Source organism: Micropterus salmoides, unplaced genomic scaffold (genome assembly GCF_014851395.1).
Source record: "Micropterus salmoides isolate LMB-PRFRI ecotype aquatic unplaced genomic scaffold, ASM1485139v1 Ms_hic_scaffold_16, whole genome shotgun sequence".
Taxonomy (NCBI): Eukaryota; Metazoa; Chordata; class Actinopteri; order Centrarchiformes; family Centrarchidae; genus Micropterus; species Micropterus salmoides.
The window spans coordinates 28183026-28210653 of NW_024040707.1; the positions used below are offsets into that span (position 1 = coordinate 28183026).

At 39.2% G+C, this 27628-nt stretch overlaps 1 protein-coding gene across 1 annotated transcript in view; it reads right to left on the reverse strand.

Annotated features, from left to right (window-relative positions):
* Positions 1–6360: 6360 nt before the first annotated feature.
* The window catches only part of ajap1 (adherens junctions associated protein 1), a 55072-nt gene continuing 33804 nt past the window's right edge, over positions 6361–27628 (reverse strand). The window contains exons 3-6 of the mRNA XM_038723820.1: positions 16261–16348; positions 15878–16120; positions 13083–13215; positions 6361–12158 (exon numbers count right to left, since the gene is read on the reverse strand). Coding sequence (XP_038579748.1) covers positions 13143–13215; positions 15878–16120; positions 16261–16348 — 404 coding nt within the window. The 3' untranslated portion in view covers positions 6361–12158; positions 13083–13142. The remainder of the gene's footprint in view (positions 12159–13082; positions 13216–15877; positions 16121–16260; positions 16349–27628) is intronic.

Here is a 27628-nt window from a genome sequence, read left to right on the forward strand (position 1 = left end):
AAACAAAGATTGTCATACGTGCATCGGAAATACAGAATGACACATAACATTTTCTGACGCCCCTATCAGCAGGACAACATTGCCGTTATATGAATTTGCCTCTTTTGTTAAGGTTTGGGCTGTTGTTTGTCTTAGGCATTTATTTGTAACTTTTTCTCACTTTTCTGCTTTTGATGGTTGTCCTTGTTTTTTCTTTGTGTTGGATTTTGGAACTAACATTGCCTGTGAACATTATCCCGGCAGCAATAATGTGTCCTTCAAATTGAGCGGAAATTAGTAGTAAATGTATTTTATAGGACACTGATTTTATTATTATGTAAACCTATAGTTTAAACTCTGTTACCTCCTTATACACTGTATGGAGAAACCATGAGCTTTAGTAAAGCAGAGTTGTAGCTAGTTCTACCTGTTAAGGTGCTAATCAATGTGCCACATTCAAATTCCAATGACCTTCATTTCTGCATCTGTTCTGGTGTGAAATCTGTAAACAGGAAGAAGGTGCAGCCTTGATGCTGATGCAATGCTGTTCAGAAGCTCAAATTAGAAGAGTGGCTGGTTAGTGATGCTCCAGTCAGTTTTTTATTAGTAATCAATACATTTATCGTTGGGGCTGTGTCTAAATGCTATCTCACACTGAGCAAGAGGCTGGGTACACCCTGCACAGGTTGCCAGACTATCACAGGGCTGACACAGAGACAGACAACCATTCACACTGACAGTCACACCTACAGGCAGTCCCCAATTCTGGAGGAAACTGGAGCGACTAGATGTAGCCCACGCACACACAGGGACAACTCCTCACAGAAAGGTCCCATGACACTGGTGGTTTCACAGTGTTACTTTACTACTGCAGCTTGTGTATGTGAAACTAGGTCAAACTCGGCACGCAACCTGGAGGTTATAACCATTTAGGTTACCATTTCAGTTTAATCATCCCTTTAATTTTTCTACTCTCGCTAGTGACACATCACTTTTACTAGATTTGAGCGTGCTATCTACCTAGGTGCAAAGTTAAATATTGCCCATGCGCTAGTGCCTGGAGATCCTGTATGTTGTATTCTTAAGCTACAGATGCTAACCTGGCCCCTCTGCAAGCTGTTACATGAGATGATCCTGGATAGACACAGCGTTTAGGAGGGTTCTGCTCAGGACACAGGCTGAGACACTGCTGTCTCTGAAGTCCCTTCTGGACTTGTATAACAATGTCAGAAAAAGCACTGTCATAGGGTGTAAAGACATATGATATTCTGAGGTGGTACTGAAGACATGAACGAGGACCTGACCAACTTTATTAACAGTGCACAGCTAACTAGTAAATACATACACACATTTATATAGCACTTTTATCCAAAGCATTTTACAAAGTTTTTGCCGCACATTCACACACATACCATTGGCAGCAAGCTACCAGGCAGGGTACTGGCCAACCATTGGGAGCAATTTGGGGTTCAATGTCTTGCCCAAGCGCACAGGTGGAGGTAGGGGAACAAACTGCCAACTCTTCTTCTCTGAAGAAAATGTTGCTAAAAGGACATGGAGCTGTCCAAAGGATCTCGGTCCTGTGGATTTGCCAACTGAGGCAGATAGGCAGCACCTCGCCCCTTATTTGCTCTGTGCTGGGATGCAGTCAAGCGTATAAAGATGCATGATGATCTGCTAGAAGATTCTGAATTTCTTTATGAAGTTGTTGAATTCCCAGGATTGATCAAGCATGTAGGGAGGGAATTCTGATCAGCTGCGATCAAGGGTAAGTGTTTGGAGGCAATGTGTTTCTTGTAAAGTCCAAACTGGAAACCAGTGGTTCCCTTACAAAGAAGACTGCTTTATGGCACAAAACAGGAAAAGCACTGCGGTTTTCCCAGCACAAATGGAACAAGGAGGAGCATCTTCTCTTATTCAGGAAACTGCAGACGTTTTGGAAAATGTGATCCTAATTTGGAGAAGCACTAACACTAACAATTCCTAGACCTATAACCTCCATCATGGCTGTACAATTTCATGAAAGAAGCAGAACTTTGAAGGAGGATAGTTTAGTAGTCTTCTTGGCCCTGCACTCACCTGTCTCAGCTGCCAGTCAGAAGTTGCCTGGTCCTGCTACTCCACACCAGACAACCAAGGAGCTAATCAACTTTGACTGCGCTGTCTGGGCTTGGTGGTGGCAGAGTCTTTGACGGGTGCAGGTTTGCAGCAGGGATTAATCTCACCGCACTAAAGTATCTCCCTGGCATCTGTTGGCATGTGCCGTCCACCCCATTGATCGGGCCCGTCTGTGCAGGCAGGGCTGCATAATTCCATTTAATGTATGAGGAGCGAGGGAGGTTCAGGCCTGTCACAGTGAGTGTGGACCGACCCAACTGGCCTCATGCTAATGCGGCCTGCCAGGCCTCCTCCAGGACACAGCCTGGCTTTAGGGAGCACTCATTCTGCCCATGCCGATTCGTCAAACTGGAGAAGAGAACTGTATCTCCAGGTGATCCCAAAAACAGCCAGACAGCATGAGAGAGAAAGCGAGGATGAGACAGAAAGAATAAGACAACACAGAGACAGAGAGAAGACACAAGAGAATGAGAGAGATGCCTCGGATCAGAAGATGGTTGTTAAATGGAAAAACACTAACTGGCTGCTTGGGGAAATTAACATTTATTGTCTCATCGATGGAATCAGCTGAGTGTGTGTGTGTGTGTGTGTGTGTATAAGGAGCTAGGAACTGCCTCTGTGCATTTGTTTGTTTATCCCTGTGTCAGACACCACTGATTGCAAACCACCCCTGTGTTTCTAATTCAATTTCAAAATGACAGGAATCAATAATATGGTAAAATTAAACTGCAAAAGCGCGATGTTATAATTTCAGGTTAAAACAAGTAAAACTAAGTCATCATTCATACAGAACAAGAACTATTGTTGACTTGAAATGAAATATTAATCCTTCAAAATACTATAGCAGACTATTTTAAAACCACGTAAGTCTCTTTTACATGATACACTGACATGAAACTCTAGATTTTAGTTAGTTTGGTTACCTCACCAGCATGAGTGTAAATACTCTATTTGATGGAACATCAATTTGCTCTGTTACTGATTCCCTAGCAAAGCTTATAGCATATAGTATGTCATATTAAGGTGGGTTATACAACACTATATTAAATAACTTACTTGATCTTAATTTCTAATGTTTGGCTTGGTGACAGCCTGTAATATTCTTTGCATGTTGCCGTGTTCCCAGATCTAAACAATTCCTTTGGTGGTCACAATGATGACAATTACTGAAATGAATGTTCCCAAAACTACGAAAATAAGATTGAAGTTGTAAAAAATTGCAATTATGCATTCTGAAATTACTACACTTATCAATCAAATCTAAATTTGATATTTGTTATAGCATACATTTTATCCACATTTTATCCAAACACCTACTAGCTAACACGGCTCTTCAGCAAAGGAAAGCTGTAATAGGACATAATATAAAACAGAAGACAGAAGAGGTATAACACACTTAAGGACAATATAAATACATTGTAACATTGACAAATACAGACATATTGTATTTAGGCTAAACAGTGCTGATTGAGCAGTGGCTTGAAATAATTTAGCTAACCGCCCAAACAGAGACCAAGTCAAGGTCAAGATCAGAGTTTATCGAGACCAAGACAAGACCAAGACATTCAGGGGCTGAGACCAAGTCGAGACCAAGAACGAAGGAGGGCGAGACCGAGTCAAGACCAAGACCACTTCCCCACATTACATGACACACAACAAAATGTGGAACGAGATCACAGGTACTTCTCAAATTGATCTGAAAGATCCAGATTCCCATTAAAACACCCACATACAAACACTAAGAGCTGAAATCAACGTAAGCATCTTTATTCAAAATCTTTATTCACTCCTTTTTAATGCTTTTTCACGCAGGGAGGGGGGACAGTTGCTAACGGGAACAACACATTTTTAATTAGGGTTATTGGTTGAATTTGAAGCAATAAGTTTTACATCCAATCAAAGTTAGGATGTTAACAAATAAATCAGACAATGTAAAAGCAAATTATTGATATTCCCAAAGTTATGGTCTTGACTGGTCTTGAAATAAAATCCAGAGTCCTCAGTGTCTGAGACCGAGACAAGACCGAGACAAGACCGAGTGCAAATTCAGTCGAGTCCGAGACAAGACCAGGACCATTAAAAAGGGGTCCTAAGATCGGTCTCTACAACACTACCTCATCCTAATTAGGTCACCATCACGCCTATAATCAGGGGAAGGACGAGCTTGTGAGATTTGTTTGTGTTGTATTTGAATAAGAGAGGAGGAGTAAATAGTTTAGTGACCACTGTGAGTTTTGGAAAAGGAGTTTAAGTTAAGTTTTTGATACATTTGTTGAAAGTAAACAACGGTGACTTCACTTTGGATAAAAAAATCAAAAAAATTGAAAGATCTCCGCGAGTGCTTTTGCCTTTAGTGGTAAGTCACAAACCTCCAAAAAGATGCTTAAACAAGTCACTAAACTACTACACTAAAGACTAAAGAGGCAAGCAAAGGAAAAGAACGCCTGCCCATCCAGCAGACCACACCAACAACATTTGACACGGGACTGAGCAGCCGGAGCTGCTGCAGAAGCACCGATAAAGAATCACCAAAGTCAGTAGGATTTATCCTCTGGCGACAATGTATATCTGTAAAAAACGTTAATGGCAGTCCAATGGTGAACTGATATCAACATTGCCATCCCTAGAGCCAGCTAGAGTGGCTAAAAATGTAATAAAATCAGGAATCAGGTTGTGTCTTTCGGCAAATGTTTAACAGGATTCTTCACCCAGCCTGCAAAACCATTGTAAAGCGAATACTAAACAAACAGGGGCTGTGCTCACAAAGCTTTAATCAAGGCTATTAGTAATGGTTGACTGCTCTATATAGGAAGAAAAGCCAGCCGAGAAGACATTTCACACCTTAATCAGGTAGAAAAATAGCTATTGCAGCAATTATGGCTCTCCCTACAAATGTATCAAAGCTCATTTTGGAGCTTTTTATACAGCTATACAGACCATGGTGCCAGAGTTATTTTTGTCAGTTAATAGTGAATTTAACAAGGTCATATTGACCATATGAATATAGAGTGTAACATAGTATGATTTTATATTATCAGATATTTTACACTAATTTCTTTTTAACACGTTTCGGTATCAATGGCCCTATAGGGGTGTTGAGTGGACCTATAGTTGCATGGATATGATTCATGTGGTGACATGAATGGCTAGCAAGGCTATTTTGCTAACCTATTCTTGTTTATTTCAATTGCCTGTATTGTTCATGATTGATAAAAAAAAAAAAAAATTATTATTAAATTAAAGAAGTTTAATTTCTGAGTTCTTGGAAGAAGGTAAGTAGCATTAACTTTTACCTGTTGTACTTGCCGCAGCTGTGCCTCATTGCATTTTTCTCATTTTTTGGTCTTAATCTTGCTAACGGTGGGCTTGTTTACAACCTTTCGGGTCATCTTTTTAGTGGTTTTGCCTTGTTCCGAGATCTCAGCAGTTAATTCAGTAATTATAATGCTTTTTCTGACAGGTGTGATAGCTATAGTTATAATAAACTGGAGATAATATCCAAGCACATGCAAAAGGTCAACATGACTGAGATGTATAACATAATAAAAGCATTTCTGTAATTAGCAAGTTTTTAGAGAATTATAATATTGCCCATATATATTAAGACTGAGATATAAGTTTAATTTTCTTGCAATACCAACTTATATTATTATATTATTACATATTATCTGATAACTCTTTAATAAATGTCAAAGCTCCCATCACAGGAGACGTAAAGTTGTTTACTGTGTTGAGATAACATTGTAGTTAAATTGTTAATAATAATAAGAGTATTTAAGTTTAATTTTTTTGACTATGGTGTTTTGTTTGTATTAACAAGCACAGATTCACAATAGCTGTGACCACATACATGCATGCAACCATGCATTCACAAACACGCAATTTCAAAAACACTTGACTGCCAATTTCTGCCTTATAGATATAAATGTTGTGGTGGACACAGCTTAACTTTTTTTGAACCGACCAACCAACATTTCATTGACTTTCCACTCGCTTGCATCCAGTCTCACACAGTGTAAATGCCAGTGGATGATGATGCTCCCCTTAGTGTCGTTCTTATTTGTTGACAGTAATAACACTAATGTATGAAATGTAACAAGATAATTATTTATTTATTAAAGCAACTTTAAAATGAGCACGTAAGTTGATTTGACAAACATACAGAATCCAGCTTGAATTCATATTCAAATCTTTTATTTTGTGCTGTTTGATCACTGCCCTCCTCCAGACTCAATCCAAGAAACTTCCCACAGCACACGCCCATGATGTTTTACATTTTATTAATAGCAACATCAGAGTACTAAATGTACAGAGGACGAATCCAATGAGAATCGCATTTACAGTGCTTGCAAATACAGAGCTTAGTAGTACAAGAGTAACCAAATCAAAGTCACCTGGAAATCGAAACATTTACCAATAACTACAAAAGGAAGAGATGTGGTTCATAAGACACAAAATAAAAGTTATACAACATTTAGCCGTCACAGAGACAGACTGGAGTCCCTTTTGTGGAGGTGTGTGTGTATGTGTGTTTGTATATACTATAGTCATAGGTCTTATACAAAAGTTAACAGAGGTACTCATTGATATATTAAACACAAATATAAAAAGTTTAAGTCACAAAGTACAAACTCTTCATTTTGATGGTGACAATACAACTCGCGTCAGGTTCTTTCATGGTAGGTATGTATTGTAAGTCAGCTTCGATGAACAAACCACTGTGTCCACATGTGAAAAGCCCTTCCCTCCCCAAAACAAGAAAATAAAATCCTACACAACTTCCTCACCTCTACAAATTGAAACTGTACGAATGATATTTATGGTTTTTTTTTTACCCCTCTGTCCATTTTGAACTCTCCGGGAATAAGCAACCATGGATCTATTTTTTCCTGTTATCCCAAATTTCCTTGCCTTGTCATTCCAGGCCTTATTTTTTTTTCTGAAGGCATTGTACAGCGTTGGAGGCCGTCTATGCAAATCAAATGCCGCAACAGCAGATTTGGGTCACACAGCTAGTCTCCATCTAGCAGAGGGATTATGGGAGAACTTAGATGTTGCAAACAAAGTGTTGTTTTTCTTCAAGTCTTTTGACTGTATTAATAAGCACTGACAGTGACAGTGCTTTAGCTCTTGTACATAGAAAAGTAAAAACGTGACCCGAGAGGAGAGTCTGAGCCCTCCGCTTTAGATACAGTAAGCGCACAGTATGTGATTTTGTGAAACGAGGAGAAGCGGAGTGGAGAGCTACAGTTTCCTGACGCCTAAAAATGAATTCAGTAAGATACATATCTGTCTATAAACATAAACATTGTCCTTTCTTCTGAGTAAAACATTTCATTGTCAAATCAAAAATTTTCTTCTTCCTACTGAGTCCATCTTGCTGTTTGAGCAACCTGCTATCGGCCACATCAATTCCATTTGTGAAACATGTTTCTAGACTAATCAGGCACCCAAAGGCCATGATTAAACAAAGTCAAAATATTGATGCTTTGTCGCTCGTGAATGGTTCTGATGATATGGAAAAAAACAAACCTTGGCCTTGGAGATGTCCAGCCAGCATCTAATTCAAACAACATATGTCAATAAGTTCCACTCTGTATGTCTGACAGTCAAACACGAATCACAGTCCCTGCAAAGTGTGCGGCACATCTTTCATCTTGACAAGGAAACCCTTGCTGATTGATAGCTTGTTTGTGCTGAAGGGAGCATGGGTTTTGTGGGTTACTGAAGAGACAGAAACGCAAAATATTCATTCCTTGTGAAAAAGGCATGTCAAGTCTTTGGTGTCTGTTTAAGACTTTTCTACAAGCCCCCCCGCCTGCCATTGCCTGTGCTGCTCTCAGATAATGTTTCCTGAATCAAATCTGACCAGCGGAGTGGAATCATTTTCCTCCCTCTTAGCTATAATACACCACACTCATCAGCTATCCTGACATATAAACTGAAAAGGCAAGAAAGCAGTAAGGCATTTCCTTACATATCAGTTTGATTTTAGACAGAGGTAAAAGGAGGAAGGGTGATGTATGCCGATGTCTCCAGATAATCGTGTCTGTTTCAAAAATATATCACAGCTGCAAGATAAAATTTTTCCTTGTCTAAATGTCCTTCGGGAATGTAAAGTTTTTGCTCCTTGTGATTTTAATGAGTGATGCTAACAATTCAAACAAGCCTACAAAACCTTTGCCCTACAGCATGAAACACAGAAATGAATTCCAAATGTCAAAGTTTCCCTTGGTTCAATAATCTGATTTTGTATATTTTGAAAGAATGAGAAATCAGTCCCACACTATAATTATCAGCTTGGTATAAAATTTCAACATTTTCGGGAGGGTCACATTGACATTTTACAATTATCAGATAAAGTGTTAGTAGTACAGAGACGTGGCAATGATGAAACCGTTCACAGCAATTCAGAGAACAAGCATAAAAAACTGCCCAAATTCATAAACGTTGGATGTCATAGGGAACCACTTCGTGATACTGCACAGATCTCTCTGTCAGAAATAACATTGTACTCAACCAAGTTCACTGCTGAGATCCTGGACCACAGTGCTAAAAAAAAATTCAGCAGGGCAGAGACAGTGTGACAATCAGACAGGTTAGCTAAACTTATTTGGAATATAAAATAAAGGCGAACTGTAAAATTAACACACAAACTGTCCATATTAAACATCCACCACAGTTTGCACTCTCCACTTCCTGTAGTAGTTTTAGACTTGTTTTACACTGTTGGTCTCATTTTAGCCTGCAAATAACTTGGTGAGTACAATCTCATCATAGGAATGTTGTCAAAAGCGACAACAAGACTATTGTCACTATATACTGACCATCATTTCAGCATGCTAAAATGCTTGCAAGGACAATGCAAAAATGCGGATATTAAGCAGGTATAATGTTATCCATGTCCACCATCTTAGTTTAGCATGTTAGCATGCTATCAAGGTGTCACCAAAATCATTAGGATTTATCCTGTGGGCACTATGGATGTCTCTACCAAATGTTATATTTCAGTCTGCAGCAAAGTAGTGGACTGACTGACCAACAGACGGACAGACGGACACTGCCACCCCTAAAGCCTAAGTTTACATAAACCAGAATTATCCATTAGAAGCTTTGATAAATAAAAAAAGTGAATGACTTCCATATCAGTATGCGTAACTCTGATCCTGCTCTCACGCGTCTTTCTTTAGACACCTTTCCCTGATTATTTCATATGTCACAAACGCCAACATTAATTTTTGTATTCATTACAGTAAAGTGTGTTGCAAATCGTACATATTCTTGGGCAGTTGTAGCAATATGTATACACAAATGAATATGACAAATGAATGCAACGCAGTCTAGATCAGGTTTAGTTGGTTTCTTAGCAGCTACTGTTAAATTTACACTGTTTTTTATTATTCATGTTGAAATGATGTAGAACAGAGTCATTGGTTTCCCAGCCAACCATGAAAACGGCAGAACCCAAGACGTGATACCAACACCTCTTCAAACGACTCAGCACTCAGTAACTTTCAAACATTCCACCTCCTTCTCCAGTCTCTGAACTATTGCAGCGTCTACTGAAGTATTATACTGGTTAGCTAAAGATATAATACAAGTACTGCTTGAAAGTGCAGGTAGGAAGCTTGGCACAAGGTTAGTTTTGTGTTTTAAAAGAAATACCATAGTTACACATGTAAACAAAGACACTATCCCCGACCTAGCTGAAACCTTCCCAAAAACAGGAGAGGTCTTGAAAAATAGAACACACCTGTACACAAATAGAAGCAAATATATAGAAAATACATTTACACGTGTATAATATACAGCAAGTTTTTGTAACCCTCTGACTATTAAGATAACACTCTTCATTCAAAAAAATATATGTTATGTCAAAGAAGCAACTCCACAGCCTGACACACAAGTGAGGCTGAATTGGTATGGGTCATTCATGAGAGTGGTTTTCATGTTGTGAATGGGCAAAAGCGGGAGTTTTTCACCACAGTGTTTATCCCAGGCCATCTTGGCACCTCCTGAATAGCTCACATTTACAGATACCGATCTCACTGGGACAACCTGTTTTCTTGGATCCTTTAAGGAAGTGAGTACAAGCCTAAAAACCACCTAAGCGAATTACTGGAGCTCCACCGCCGACACACAATAAAACCCACCTTTAAAATCTGTACATATTGCTGTCCGCAGCCAAAAATGTTTACAATTACAGAATTGTATTTGTGCTTTGTACAAACCCACAGCACAATAAAGGTAGATTCATAGGAGGCTTCCTCAAAAGCTTTGTATCACAAAGGTAATCTGTCTTTCAGAGCTTGAGGTTGATAATAAAATTCATGGTTCCAGAAAGCTCCCGGGAGAGCTTTACTGTCCTTCCTGCCCATAGAGTTCCCTCACCTCGACTTAAGATATAGTTTAAACCAATTTGGCAGCAACTGCTTGGCTTGTCATAATCCCCTGACTTTAACAATACACTGAGAGTTTTGGGGTTTTAGAAAGAAAAAAAAAAACTCTTTCTCATACGTCTATATCGAATTTTTGTTCTGCTTACTTTGGCACACAAACAAACAATCTATTTGTGCACAACACCCAACTTCCTGGGTGTTGTAGCTGAAATTCTGATATGCTAGAAATATTGTCCTCGAGTATTGAGTAGATCTGGCTCTGTAGGGAGCAAACTAGTCATTTCCACACATTTGGAGAGGGAATCTCCCTGCTTACATCTTGCATTTAAAACACGAGTGCCAACACTTTGCAGCACTTCTTTCTTCATTCTTGGTTGATGGACTGAAGCGAATATACTTTTTTGTTTTTTTGTTTTAAAAACAATTTATTAAAAGGGAACCACTCTGGGAGTTTGGTGAGGATGGTCTTTTACTATCTGTGGAGGGATTAATTTTTCAGTCTTTCCCCTATTAATGCAAATTATCACGTGATATATTTGAATTTGAAGCTCAAATTGAATCTATTCCACTCTTTCAGCTGTCTAAATTATAACCAATCATTAGAATGTATCCCAAACAGCTGCTGAACCCGAGACCAAAGTGTGCAAGAGAGTTAGACAGACCTGAGGCAGTATGAATGTCCTGTCCAACTCATCCTCATGCTTACTCTTGTGGCTGTCCTTGTATCTATACGTGAATTGAATTTTGCTGCAATGGGATTTTTGCAACAGTGATACTGCACCACATAAATATTTTGTTTGTTTTTTCATGAACCCAAATCAGAAACAGATCTTACATAATAAGCAATTGGAGTTGGCATTTACTTGGCTTGCACCAGGTGTATTCAAATGGTTTTCTTTGATATAATCTCAGCTCGGGTGGGAGTATTTGATTAACAGTGCTGAATTCCAAGTGGTTCGGACTTACACTGTTAGGACTGTGGCAGACTACTCTGTGTAAAAAAATAGACATAACTATTCTGTTTTTAAAATGGGATCTATAGAAACAATGTTTTAAAATCAATTGTTCAATAAAGCATATACCGTTCTTTTTTCCATCTTCTCTCTTCCCCAACTAATAGAATAGTGTCTCATATAAATATCTTTTAGACTCTTTTGCAACACTTTTCTTAAAACTATTTAAAACATATTCAAATACATTGGTAGCATTTTTTATCTTTCACATTTCTTAAAAAACAAACAAACAAACAATGTAGTTTGAGTCGATACAGGGTTAATATAGCGCTCTTTGTGTTGTCCATCAGTTGTTGTTGAAACTTCCTTCTATCCAGGTTGTGGCACATAGTGGCATTATTGGCACATTGTTCAGAAATACAGTTCATCTTCCACCCACAGCAGCTCTGTGGGTTCCTTTTTCAAATGTCAAGTGTTTCTCTTGAGACATCCGTGACGTCCACAGTCTTGTCCCACACCTCCTGTAAATATACCTATATATAATCTATATCTAAATGACTGTACGTTCCTGGAGATATGGAGTGGCAGCGTTGTGGCTGCTCTGCTTGTCATCTCTAAAAAAATAAATATCTTCACCAGTGTCCAAAGAGTGATCACGCTATTTTACAAAAAGAAGCTGTTTTGTGTGTTTCTTGTTTCCAACTGGATCCTGTGAAGATGCGGGGAACAAAATTACAATTACCACTCATAATGGTCACCTGTGCAAAATAAAAGAACAACTGTAACACATATATGACTCAAAACCAGCATACTTTCCACTTATGTTAGGAGGAACTGGTATCCAGCACTAACCTGAAAAACATGCAAACCAGTGCCTTTCTTAAACCAGATGAAAGGGTAATGCTGTGTTACTGCTATAACATACACAAACGCCTAGGAAATATATTTGGTTTGCAGCATAATAATATAGGATCTTATGTCTTTCAAGACTACAGCGCTGGGAGCATGCTGTGTAGAGCTAGGCTGAATGAGACTAATCTGTGTCCAGACAACGGCGAGGCGCTGTCCTCCCACTACGCTACCTGCAGGCAATCTATTCCTTTTAAAATCTGGGTCAATAGCAGACGTTACACCTCCCCCCGGGCTTCCAGCAACACTGTGGGTCCAGAGCATGTGTTTAACTTTCACGCTTTGAATTTCAAATGCAGGCCATTCTGGCATATATTAACCATGCATAAAAATATGTCACAAGTCAAGTGAAAGTGCCTCTTTACTCCTAGAAATCTTCAAAACAATATGCTATTGGTGAAAGGATGAGAGTGGCAGCATAAATATTAATGAAAATATTTACAATATGAAGACTGAAATCAGTCATTTCAACCACATAGCTTATTACTACTGATATATACATAATTTGTTATCTCAACTAAAAACCTCTGATACTGCACAGAGCTGGATTCTCAGCCATTTTAATCACTGTGCAGAAGACGGAAAGGAGCATAATCATGTCACAAATAACAAACATATGCCAAGTTCCCTTCTATTCCCAAAGTGGGGCAGCATCACCACGGGGATCATGGTGGCTAAGGCTCAGGCGATGATTTGCAAGGGGACAAATTACCACAGTACCTACCAGAGAGTGAATTCAGGAAGTCTCTTCCACCCACAGGAAGTGAGCAAGGCCTTCAGCTTGTCAACAAGAGATCTCAAACCATTTCTCTGACACAAAGGCCACAGGAATCAGTTGTCTTTCAGTGGGGGAGGGCCTACAAGATAAAGTGCAAAAGGTAAGAACATTAAGTAAACTTCTATTGATGGATATGATGCAGTTTGATTGGTTACATATTTATATTACATCCAATAAGTACCATATTGGTTTTCAGTAGTAAGCTTTTAACCTGAATTGACAGATTCTTAAGTGACATCATTACTGAGCAGGGACGTTGATAGGTTTCCTCTGAACAAAAACATTTTTTTCAATACATCCTCTGAGGCCTAATGTAATCTCCCTAGCTAGCCTTTAGTGCCACTGTCAACACTGTACCATCACAGACAAACACAACCACAGACAATCACTTACTGAGACCTCCATTTCTTGGCGGAGATAAAAATCCTGGATTTATCAGCAATGTTGTTGTTAAACATGAGTCAAGATGTAGCCATCTTTCCATGACTTAAAATAAATGAATACAGACGCATTTGAATTACCCTACCCTCACTGCCAGCATAATCACTCTGTTACAGGCTTTGAGTAAGTGTGACCATCTTTGCTGGCCCTGCAGCTTAGATGACTGTTACTGTTATCCACTCACGTTAACACAATCAAAACTCTACCGAGCTTATTGTCACAGAACATAAATGATAATTTAAGGTATAATACCACAGTATTCCAGATTTCAATGTAACACACCTGCCTTGTCAGTTTATATCACAAAGAGAGACACATCTTTACCCACAAAGAGAAACGATTTAAACTAGGGCTGTTTGATTATGGTAAAAATCACAATTACAATTATTTTGGTCAATAGTGAGATCATGATTATGTAACTTCATTATTCACTGACTTTGGAAACATTCCAAAATGATTACCCCCCCCAAAAAAACCTAAATAGTCCATGAAATAAGAAATAGTAACCAAACATTAACTTGAAACAGCATCTTAGAGGAAAAAGGATGACAGCTACACAGTGTTTCCTCAGGTTGACTGCTTTGGGGGACGGATGGGCCGCCGAGGGGCTCGTGTGTGCGCATGTACACGGAGAGGAGCAGAGCAGAGACAGGTGAACTAGAGAGATGCTGGTACTTAAAACAACGGTGAGTAAGAAAAGTATCAATGAGTAGACCATATAATATGTCATTTGTTAAGCTATACACAGAGCAAATGTCCACTGGCCGCTAGGCTAATTTATGCAGTGTGAAATACCTAGGTTTAAGCTAATAATCGTGACATCAGTCTTGGACGTTATAGCCCTTACAACCCCCGGGCATCTTGGGTTGAGCTGAGCTAAACATCACAGCCTGGCTGAGAGAGAATTTGGGCTTTTAGGGAGGGGCAGAAGCCATGGCTGTAAAGAAAAGGGGTGCGCTGGATTTATAACAAAAGAAAAGAAACGAAATGCGGCAACATTATCATTTTATCTCAATTATCTTGTTTTCATAATGGTGGGAGGCCAAAATCAAAATTGGATTACTTGCACAGCCCTATTTCAAGCTTAGTAAATCAAATACACCCATGACTCACCAATGTGAGTAAAAGGGGCTATATGTAGTTTTTCAATGAAATTACTTATTAACAACACTGCAGCTAACGAAATGCTGAAAACTACATATTGCCCCTTTTAATGAACCCTTTAACAGCTCCACACACTAAAAACATGTATGCTTTTTATAACATTTTCTCACCCGAACGAATGTGAGAGCAAATTATTTGATATGGTACATCAAATAAAATATGTCATCAAAAGGTAATCTGATAGGAAATCTGAAAAGTGGGACATGCTAATGCAGGGTAGAGGAATGTGGACACACAGACACAAGCATTAAAGCTTTTTTGATAAAGCAATAAATCAGGTGTTCATGCTATTCTTCGAAGAGACAATTTAAGACACTGTAAGTGTTTAGCATACCTTGAATAAACAGTAAAACTGTTCGAATACCAAAATAAAGAATCAAATATTTGCCAAAAGCGCTTTATTGTGACACAGCTAATGAAAGCGCTACAACTTTTAAATTAAATATTTCTATATGAATCACTTATATAAGAAAATAAAAATAATAATAATAATAATAATCGTATATCCTATATATACATACAAACATCCGTCTACCAATTGAAATGGCATAAAATGACACTGTAAAGACTTCACATCCCATTGCCTTACATCTTTAAATTTACTCAATAACAACAACAAAAATCACTGGTAGATTTAGTTTGTTGTGTGCAGCTTGAGCATGCTGGGCCACACCACACAGCCAGGTGTCAGGCAGATGGACAAGAAATGAGGCATTAGAGGCAACCAATTTATAGGTGGATTCTGACTGCAGCTGACTGTGGTTCAGAGTGACAGCACAAGGAGAAGAGTGTGAGGAATTCAAGCATTTGATGAAGATAAATATTGCTTTTTTTTAATCTGCATTTGCATTGTAATTTTTTAAAGTAATTAGAACATTTATCCTCTCATAAAACCATTATTCTTAGGAAATCGACATTGATTTCTTAACTCAATTTAAATTGATCTAGCTCTGCACTTCAGCATGGGGTTTAATAATATTTAGGCCATTAGACTTTAATTGATAATAACTGTAGTGGACAGAGACTTCATTGTGGAAAAGCATAAAGGGACTGTGGATTTACAGTGCTAACTCACTGAAGAAATGTTCCAGTGTGCATCCACCTTTTGTGCTACAAACAGTCCTGGCCCTGCATACCTGTTTCCGTTGTAAGCAGTCTTGTAGACAGGCGTCTGCTGGATCATCTCATCAGTGTAGATGGGCACGGCAGTCCGAACGCACTCATGTGAGCACTGCAGGCTGTCATTGTAGGCAGTGAATATGTCCACCTTACTGGGCACCCGGGCTGGGGTAAAGTCTGTCAGGTTTTGGCAGCTTTCTTCCTGCTGGTGGATCTTGCGCTGATGGCTATTGTGGCGGCCATTCCCCGACTGCGCACAGCTACAAAAACACGCACCAAAGACAAGAAACAAACATAAAATCATACCTTGAACCTTTGGTCATCTACACGCATTTCTGACAAAGCGTGACATTCTACAGTTAATGTCTTTATGAGTAAAAAGTAAAGGAATCTTTCCTACCAGTTTTTAAGGACGAGTGTTGTGATCAAGGCTGCGATAACCATAATGAGAGACACAGTGATTGTGATTATCTGGTGAACTGCCAAACCTGCAAAAAGAAAGAAATAAACACAAGAGAAGAGGATTACAATTATTTGCGGAGGAAATGGTTTCCCTCCTGTTGTTTACATCAGAGAGCTATGCCCTATGTTTCTCTTTTGTTTTCTATCATGTACAAACCCACTGCACTCTGCAAAGTATCATGGACAGCTCACTTAAAAAGTAAAGAATGACAACCCGGAACAATTTTGCTCTTCAGTAAGTATTGATGACACTGTTATCCACTGTTATTCATAATTTAAGAGTAATATGAATTATTCCATTACAGTACAGCCAACTGTAATGGATAACCAAGTCCACATTTTCTCTAAGAACTAATACAACCTATTATTCTTACATCATTAAAATAAACCCGCAGTCAGATAGGTTTAGTTGTTGTTTGAGTGCATTGTGCATATATGTATATAATGTCCTAAATTAAGACCTTACCGGTTGGCTTCCCAGTCTTACGTTTTGAACCGAATGATTCCTCAAACAGCAGCTCCATATATGTATCTCTGGTTTTGCCCTAAGGCTTTTATTTAAACACTAAGTGAGAGCAAATTACTTGACATGGTACATCAAATAAAATATATGATCAAAAGGTGATCTGATAGGAAGACTGAATGCTTTGAAAAGTGGGACATGCTAATGCCGGGAAGAGGAATGTGGATACACACAAACAAAAGCATTAAAGCTGGTTTTATAAAGCAGTAAATTAGGCTTTCATGCTATCCTTCAAAGAGGCAAATTTAAGTGTTTATCATACCTTTATTTAAATATCAAAATATAGCATCAAATATTTGCGTATATTGTAATTGCACAGCTAATGAAAGTAAATTAAATTGTTTTATATGAATCACTTGAAATATAAAATTGCACATAAGCTTTGAATCGAGAAGGATTATAAACTTGGTGCGTTTATAATCCTGCAGTATAATCAAGTCAAACCAGATGAAATGAAATCGATCATCGTCATCATAATTCCACACACTTTTGTAACATCATCCAGGTATCTGGTTTATAGCCTTGTTTTGCTCACCTGCCTAGACATTGCAAAGCTATTACATTAATACTATTGTTTAAATTAGGAACTATCTAAACTTTTGCCTATACACTGCAATGTGGACCAAAGATTTTCTGCTTGCTCCCTTTGTTCTGTATGACTTAAGTACAACAGCATTGCATTATTTAAACTCTAAAGACTCCTGTGTGTGCTGATCTCTCACTTTTACCAGAGGACAGTAATCCACAAACAAAACTGTTCAGTACATGTCTAAAGTGAGGATTAGTGTGAGCCTATTCGGCTGTACTGTATGGTTAGTGTGTTGTGTATGTGTGTGGGTGAGTGATAGAGCATGAGAGCGACTAGGACACAATGACACACTGCAGCAGGTGACATGCTGCAGGAGGGAGAAAAAAAACTAAAAAGAAAAGCCGTCATGATGAAAATGTCCATGTGGGCCTAATACATCTCACCTCTCCATCAGCCAGCTGCCTGGCTGCTGATCCAAGCCAATTTGTCTTCGTGAAAGGCTCAAAAGGAAGTGGGGCTCGTCATTTAGGAAAAGCACATTGCCACTCCTCTGACTGCTTACAGCCTGGACAGCCTCCTCTTGGATAATAAACATCTGTGGGCAGGGCCGTGCGTAATTCAGGCCAGGTCAACCTTGGATTAATGATATCTGCGGATGGCTCAGGCAAGCCTAACCTTCCCCGCGCAATCAGAGTCCCATGCCGTGGCAGTGGCACATTTACTTATCTGGCAAGTAATTTGCATTCCTCATTTCCCATCTCTATCCTCCCTCATCTCGCTCTCTTTTTGTCTCTGGCTGACGTCAAGGCTGTTAAGTTGAAAGTTTTCACTTATAAATTAACATCTGTCCAAGTTCAGGCATAATGGAGCTTGCCCCTGACCTTGATCAATAGATGAGGTCTCTACTGAGAATTGTTTCATTTTATATTGATGTCTGAGTGAAAGGGGACATTTCCAAGTAAAGAAATAAAAGCTTCACTTTTGTCCTGTAAAACCACAACGGATTAAATCCCATTGCCATAATGTCATTTAATCAGTTCTGGTTTTACAGGACAGTTTTTTCCCCCTTAGGTTGTGTTCTGTCCCTACCTCTCATGGACACTCCTCGATCCATGCAACAATGACATTTCTGCATAAAACTCAAATTGTTATAAAGTGCAGGCAACCATTTATTGGTGAATGTGATATGAGTGAACACACGTATAGCAGCCCTGCCAGTCTGTGAGTTTATACCAGAGGAATCCAATTGGCTCAGTAAACATGAACTGGCTGTTTCTAGTCTACTGATGCTATGTTACATATTTTCAGGGTATTTCTGTCCAAATAACTCATTAAGAGTTACTCCAGGCTGCTATTTGGAGCCAAAAATATGCTTACTTTCCCATTACAGCTCTTTAAAGCAACATTATGTAACAATTGGTGTTTTTTGTGATTTGGCACCCCTTCAGAGTGTAATTCACTGCTGTCATAAATAAGGACAGTAGTATGCGTGCATTTGTTATGATTACTTTACTTATGATCAATAACTAGCAAGTCAAAAACTTTACTAACTTAGCTTCTTCTTATAGCTAGCTTGCTGAAGAGTCTCCCGACCGCTTTTACACTACGTCACATTCAACCATTCACACACATTCATACGGAAACGGAACATTCACACACCAATGGAACAGCCATCAGGGGCAATTCGGGGTTCAGTAGCTTGCCCAAGTACAGTTCGACATGCAGCCTGGAGGAGCCGGCTGAACCCCAGATCTTCCAATTAACGGGCAACCTGCTCTACCTCCTGAGTTACAGCTACAGCTACCCAATTGTTGATGTGATGCTGTGAAGATTTATCCATAGCGTATTGGTACCACAATCTCCCTGTTACATGTCAGTGTAACGTGATGATTCAAAATAATATTGAAGCTGTTATTCTAAGATAAAATGACTACATAACGTTGCCTTAATGGGAAAAATAACCCCAGAAAGTGAGGTCCGGCAACACAAACACCTCAAGTGTTAGTTCATTACAACCTCATTTTCAGAGCAGTATGTTTAAGGGCATGGGGATAATAGAGCAGACAATGACATGGGTGACAGATCTGAATGCAGAGGTCAGTTCTATTTTCATCCACAACTGCTAGTTAGAGGGAGGGAAATTTGGCCTGGCTATCTAAAACTCATTGCGTCCTGGCAGTCAGTTTGAAAAATCACCTTTGGCAGTCACCGTGCTAGAGAGATACCAGTTTTATTTGGTCAAATCACTGCCAAACAAAGAGAGGCTGAGAGGTAGATGGATAGAGAGAGAAAGGAGCAGAAAAAAAGGAAGGGACAGAAAGGGATACAGCGAGGAGGGGACAGCTCGCTTGTGACCTCTGGCAGCAGGATTTGAGCCATCATCAATGCTCCCACCAAGAAATAAATGAGATTTGTTGCCTTACTGGCCGTGACAGTTTGATGAACATGTCAAAGAAAAGCATTGAGGTTAAATGAAATCCCTCCTTGCAACCTCTTTTTAATAAAGATCCCCAACTTAGATGCAAAGTGTCAAAGCAGCTAAAACTGCGACCAGGCTTGTAGGCTACTACAGATTTAAAGGGGCTATATAAAGTTTAATAATGAAATTAATCACTTTTTTATTGCCTATGTGAATGGGTTGTAAACTCATATAAAAATGAACCATTCGCCTGCTTTCTGGGTTGTTTGGAACAGCCACTATGCTGCTTCCTCTGTGAAGAAATCGGGTCAGGTTCTCTGTGAAATCCATTGGTTTACGTAGGCTGTGACGTTCATTCGTGCTCCCGAGCCTCTTGCCTGCCTCTGAACTGTACACACAGCACAGCTAACGAAATGGAGTCTGCTAAAAAATGACCGGCTCCCAGACCAACACAGACTCCAAAACAAACTCCATGTAAGGATAAAAAACAATGTAAACTTTAATGTGCTAAAGCCTGTCAGGCCAAACGAGAATCAGATCGACATTTGGGCGAAAACACAGTCAACATTGGAAACAAGATAATCCCACAGTCCCAATTCATTGTGGGGAACGCAGATCTGACACTTAATAGTAACTCCTACTAGTTGGGGTTACTAACCTGAAAGGTCAGCAACATCTTGAGCTGTTTCCAAACAGTATACTATTTTGAATGGCCTTTCTTACAGCAGACATTTTAATTTAGTAGTTAGTAAGAAATGGCTTGTTCTATTCAGAGTCCCAGTAAGCCATGACAGCAAGCCAGAATGCACAAAACTAGGACCCTGAAACTGATGCAACTAAATGGAATCCAGCCATAATTTATTCATATTATTATTTACACCTGTGCCTTTCCTACTGTGAAGTCAAAATGTCTTCTGTGGAAAAGGCATATTGCGCAAACATTTAAGTATGGGAGAATTACAGGAATACTGTAATGTATTTTCTCCCCTTGCCTAACCAAGTTGTTGTCATGAAAGACATCATCCTGCAATAAAATCATCAATCATTATAAATAATGTAGTTGTGGACATATATTTCATGTTAAAATAACAAATGAGTACATATTGTTACAGCCAGCTAACATTTTGTAACCAAAGACAATTCAGCCTTGGCATGCAACCATTTACATGGCAGTTTATGACTTTGCTGAATCCCTGAAATGTCTATTTGCAATTTACATGGTGAATTATTTGACAATATCTAAACTGCAGGCAGGTTTTCCTCTGAGTAACAAAGCCATAACAAGCCAATGCTGGACAAATTATGAGGAAAATAGAGTGAATAATTACTTTGCATGTATGTATGAGTTATTGTCAGTCTGTAGTTAGTGTGTGTGTGTGTGTGTGTGTGTGTGTGTGTGTGTGTCTAAAATGGACCATCCATATGCAGCGGTAAGCCCTATCAGGCATCCATTGCAAAGAGCCAATTAGTGCTAATGGTGCCTACACCCACACAGCATTGGCTTAAAAGCTCCTGAAAAATGTAGGAAAGGCCCCTCATTTATAAAACTGAGTTGCGGCTTACAGAGTTGGAGCCACCTCACTAACACATACCATACATTTGTACAGGTATTTTCAATACGTGCAAATACGCTGCATGACCCTGTGAAGATCGTCTCTCCTACAACCAGGCACCTGAGCAGGACAGGTTGGGGAAGACTTCCGTCAAAGGCGGCCTTCAGATAGTTAGGAACTGCCAATTTAGCCAGTGTCAAAGTGTCAATCTAGGCTGATATCCACTGAGTCACCAAGCCATCTGAAACACTTACTGAAGATGAGGGTGCTGAGAGAGGGAGAGAGAAGAGTGGGACAGAGAGGGGAAAGTTGAAACTGAATATCAGAAGCAATTACAATACATGCCTTTTTTCACAGTTTCAAAGGCATTGCTGCATAATTCTGTCAGGCCGAATGACTAAAGCTAGAATGGCCAAAGAAAGGGGTCAGTGAAGTTTATCGCTTTGTTGATAGCATCCCTTACAGTAGGATACACTTTTCCTGTGTGTCTGCCTGTATTAGGAACAGCGGGGAACACACAGTAGCTTATGGAAATGACATTGCTACTGAGGCAGCTTCAATCAACCATTCTGTGTTCATATGTGTACTGTTGTGTTGGTGACAGGAGTTTGTTTTTTTATTTTTTTTACCAACAAAGCTCAGCTGTATTGTTTAGCGAGTGAATGGGCTGGGAAAAATACCATGCACCTGCACAGTTTTGGATTTGAGTTCAATCCTTCAATCCATCTGCAAACTCTCTGTCTTTCCTGTCAAGCAACACCATGCCATTTTTCAACAAAACTGCAAATTCCACAAAAGCTAAAACAAATAAACTCAAATGAGTTTGAAAAAGAGGTCACATTCAAAACACGCCGCATTTCTTCTGATTGACAGAACAATCTCCTGTCACCAAAATAGTGTCTCAGTCAACATCTGCACTTCTCTTCCTTAGGCAGATGTGTCGAGGCATGAAGAAAGAGCTGAGCACTGGAGAGACAGAAAGTGAAACAGCATCTGCTCAGTCTGGCCCCTTCATCTCCTCTTGGCTGGGTTTTCTGTAAATCAGGGAAAGGAGGTTTGACTCTGCATGCCTGTCAACAGGCATCAGCATTTAAGTCCAGATTTAACGCTTTAGAAAAGGAGATTCATTTTTACCCACTTTATTGAGAGTCAATACAAGAGTAATGGCAAATTTATTGGATTGCCATGGTAACTGTTGAGAAAAGTGGTTTCTCCCTGACTCTATGTGTGTCTCTCACTGTTGAGGAGGCTGTACTGTACGCCTCTACAGGTCCACCAAAGGTCAAAATGCTGCATTACAATGTTCACTGTACTCGCTTCTTTAAAAATATCCGGAGACACTCAACATCCATTTTACATGTGCTCCACAGATTTACTTCATTACTCCATTAATGTAACCCTCCACTCCCTTCACAAACTTGGTGATGTGTTTTTTTTTTTTTTGTTGCCAGATGGACCTATTTATTTGAAATATCTGCTGGGTCCTACACCGGATGTCATCTTTTATTTTAAACATCCAATTAATGTGTCTATTTCAGGAAGTCAGAGGACCCATCTGTAAGGCTGTACTGTACCTTTCAGGAACACATGGTACCCATTGCCTCCTCCACGCAGACCTGTAACATTTAACCTTGCGGCTCTCAGACTGTCTAACAAGACCCAAATTATCAGTAGTGGCTTTACTGACTGCAGTTTTAATCATCTCATATCCATAATGGAGCTGACGGCTCCATCTGTGTAGAGTGGAAGGGGGTCGCAGTTACTAGCGGCACAATCACCGGGAACAATCAGTGAGCATCTGGAGGTACCACCGCTATACCCCCCCTCACCTCCTCCTTCTCCTCCCACCTCCTGTATAATGGCCTGAACACTCTGAGAGGATCAACGGGGGCCATCCACTAAGAGCTGCAGCATCCAGTCAGTCTTCTATCCAAACTGACTGAGATACCCACAAGATAAATTCTGATGTTGAGTGTACACACTGGTGGCACATCATCTCAACACAGGAAATTGCACATTACATTTAAGTTATTAACCACCAAGGCTGAATTGTCTATGGCCTCTTACCACTATGACCAGTGGTGTGCTGTCTTAATTTAACATGGGGCAGAGCATGATTACATAATTACAGCCACCTACAGTAAGAACGCAAGTCATTAAACTTCAACTGAGACCCATGTGATGCACACAAACACTGATAATTGGAGAACTGTGCATGAAAATAGTGGTAAAGGTTTTTACTAAAGGCCTTTTCACAGATTACAAGCAACATTAACTTCTTTATCCAGGGAAAGGGTGTGAACATGTTGGACTTTTTGTAATAACAGAAAGAGTTGTCCCTTTTGTTGTCCTGCATTGTCAATGCCAACACTGAGGGGGAGTAAAGACACATAGCCTGCAGTCAAAAAGTGCAACAAAAGACAAGCTGTGGCGAGCTGTCATGTACTTTCTGTGTCGGTTCATAGCCGGTTTCCAATCAAACCAAACTGGCTGTGAAAATCTCACACAAGAACAACTAATGAATCAATCACAGAATGCGTTCAGGCATGTGGATATAAAGTCCATGGCTCATTTCAGCTCGCTCACTGAATAGACAATGTTTTGATCCCAGTTGGATCTTCTGGTGTGTTTAAATCTCTATGTGGTCACTGTGCAACTCATAATGAAGTTTCTGTAACAATGTGAAAACAAAATTTAATGTGCAATGATTGCAGATTTGGAAAAACCAAACACACAGACTGACTGTATTCACTCTTACAGATGCAAACAATACAGCCAGAGTAACACCTGACAGTAAAGTCACATGGCAGAGTTTCTTCTTAAATAACGATGCGGATTAATAAATTTTATCTGCACTGGAAAAGCAAATAAAACACCTAATCTAAGGGCAAAAGCCTTAAATCACAGCAATTTTAATGAAAAGGCCTGACTGACAAATACCAACAAAACTGTAATACACATACTCAGTGTCTCTGCTGGTAACGCCATAGCACAAAACAAAAGAGAAAGAAATCACAAAAGACAATAAAGCATTCAATAATCAATCATAGGACCCACATCCTCAATACTTAACCGGCTGTTGTTGTGCAATGTGTTTGTTATAGGGGTGTTACAAGACACTTAGGTCTAGAGACGAGACACGAGACTGGGTTCACGAGATCGAGACAAGACGAGATTTTAATTTTCAAATGCTGAATTCTATGAAAATTTTGCAGCAAAAAAAGACTTCTTGTGAGGAGACATTTCATCTTAGTAGGCAAGAAACGTTAACAACTTTTCCAGTGGGCTCTGAAGCTTCTTTTTCATCTTCATAGTGAAACTGGTGCAAAAGTCTGCCAAAGATGCATCTAGCCATGGGTTGATATGAGATTTTCACATTATGATAACCTTAAGCGAAAATATCATGGGTAAATGTCTGGGTAAAAAAACATCAACTTTTTCCATTGAACACAATATATTTCATTTTAAAGCAACGACATAACCACTGCTACTAAAAATAATCTCAATTAACGCTATAAAATCGATTATTGTTATTTAATTGTTGTGTTGATGCACACACACACTTGTCTCTCAGACAAACGGTGGAAGAGACGCCAGAGCAAGCAGTTTTTTTCCTTCTCTCTCTCTTTTTTTATGTTGTGATTTTTAACAGATGTACATAATGGTGGAAGACTTAAACACAAGTATAGACGTGATACCAGCTAAATTTAATTATTGTAGTAAATCGCAGAAACATGGTACTCTGCTCCTCTCCGCTCTGTGAAGTAACGTGAGGGCTGAAACTAGCTGTTGTTAGCTAGTTAATGAGCCATGTTATCTGCCTCAGTAGCAAGCCAGTAGTATTTATTTCACCAGTGCTAAACACGCTAACTCGCTTAGCTTGTTTCAGATGTTCATTTCAAGATAGTGTTACCTTGAATTTAGCAAAGAATGACAGGTTGTTCTCAGTGACTGACTCGCACCAACCGAAGGAGGAGACGTCATGTTAATCTACGCTGCGCTAGGGCTGGACAATAAAATAATAACAATAATTAACGCAATATAATTTTTTTTCAATAACAATATAACAAATGTTTAATAAATATTCAATAAATGTTTGATTTTATTCACTTGAATCATACACAAATTAGGACTAAATTTTTTATTAAGATGGTTATTTTGTTGAGGAAAAAGGACTGAAAAAAAGCTTTTACTTAATTTTAGTCATGCACATGTGTTAAAAAAGATTTTATCATAATTGTTTTGAACGTTCTGCCTCAGAATTATGCAGTGATCCACTGTTTGGCATCAAGTGTTGACCATAAAGACGAGTTTAAACCACAATTAACCATCAGGTTTCTTCAACTTTCCCTCAGTAGCAGAAATCAGCCTTTAAACTCAAAAGAAATAAAGATTTGATACTTATTGTGATAATTATCGATATTGAAAGATATGAAACTTTTTATCGTGATAACATTTTTGGCCATATCGTCCAGCCCTACGCTGCACACGACCTGCGGGATTCCTGCACTTTCCATCTTTGACAAGACTGATTCCTAATTACACTGGACCACAGTCAAGCCTGTAACTGGATACTGCTTTTCACTGTGTACAGTACTTCCGTGTGAGGCAGTTATCTCTCCTTCTCTCTTCCTCTTTCCACAACCAACCACTTGCATCCATGTTTGACAGTGATTTGCACACACAGCGTGAGATGATTACGGTCATGATGCACGCATGCCTTACGTGGCTGACTGTGCTGGTTGCCTTCAGTATTCATGAGTCACAGTGAATTAGTCCATGCAGCCCGTCTATTGCAGGGGTGAGTGCACATACTGTAATCTCACAGTTACTGAGAGAAACAAATATCTGATTAGTTGATAATTGGTTTAGAAATTTATCAAGCACAAAATACCCCAACTTGTACTGGGTAAGGTTTAAACATTTTGCCGTTTCTTTCAGATTTTTCAGATAACTATGGAATAAATTTTTTGAAATGCTGGTCCAACAATTCTCGGTAGTCGTTCTCCACATAATACAGACATGTTATGAGCCACCTGTCATTTCTACATCAGTGCTTTTAGATTACAATTAGCTGTGATGTCAGGGTGGCTGGGTTCGTTTCTCCCAGAGGTTTTACTCTGAACTGAGGTGATTCTGTTTGAAAGGCTGGATGTGAAAGACAGAGAAAAAAAGGGAGCGAGACCCAGAGCAGCTTGCATGCACACTGATACTCTGTTTACTGGGAATAATCAAATTGTGAGGAATTATAACAGTATTGAAGGAGCGTAATTTGGCTGTTAGATGCTTAACATGATAAGTTGTGTAAAGCTACATAACATTGCAACTGAAGGTGTTGTGACACCTTGTGGTGTTGTATTTTTCCCTCACATTGGGCACAGATCACCTGAGGTTCATCGGGCTACATGTTTTGGACCATGCCTCGCTTGCATTTGAAAAATCAAATTGGAATGTGTCCGCATTGCCATGAAAATAAGAACATCTTATATCATTCACCTGTGATAGTTGTCACGGTTAACTTGGCACAGCGAGTGTAATCCTGGAGGACGACAAGACTCAAAAAAGGACAGAAAGCCACACATAGTAGCCACCCAACAGTATGTCAACATACTGTAGATTCAGGACTAAAAGTCTGTGCATGCACAAAAGCAAACATGCATGCATACACAGTCTTTGTACTGGTTATGTGTTTTGCACTCTAATATTTTACATTTATCATGACACTGTGTGCATGTGCGCCAGTCTTACTCCTGCTCTCAAAATTAGCCTTAAATGGAAGTTGACACTCTTCTGTATGAACCAGAAAACATCTTTCAGCAACGCAAAAGCAGCCCTTTGTTTAAAGCACTGACATATGACATGCTGTAATTCAGTATTCTTACTGACTGATAACAGAGGCAGTTATTTTCCTGGCATGTTCAGAATTTACTGTATAATTTGGATGGCTAATTCAACTAATTTGCCCACTAAAATCTAAATTATGTTTGTTAAAAAGATGTTTACATCTAAGTTTGAATATGCAACTAGGTTACTTAGGTAACATTTCACATAATAACATTTCACCTAGACTTTACATTTACCAGCTTCGTGGGTCTAGGACACATCGGGTAGTTATCCAATATGAAAAAAAGCGTAAATGTAAGAAGCATTGGAGACAGATTAAGATCCCATTGTAGCTGTGTTACCAGAAATTACTTTGGAGAGGACCCGCTTCCTCTGTAGATATAAGAGCTCATTCTAAAATAATGAAAACACAACTAATCTTATTTGCAGGTGATTACC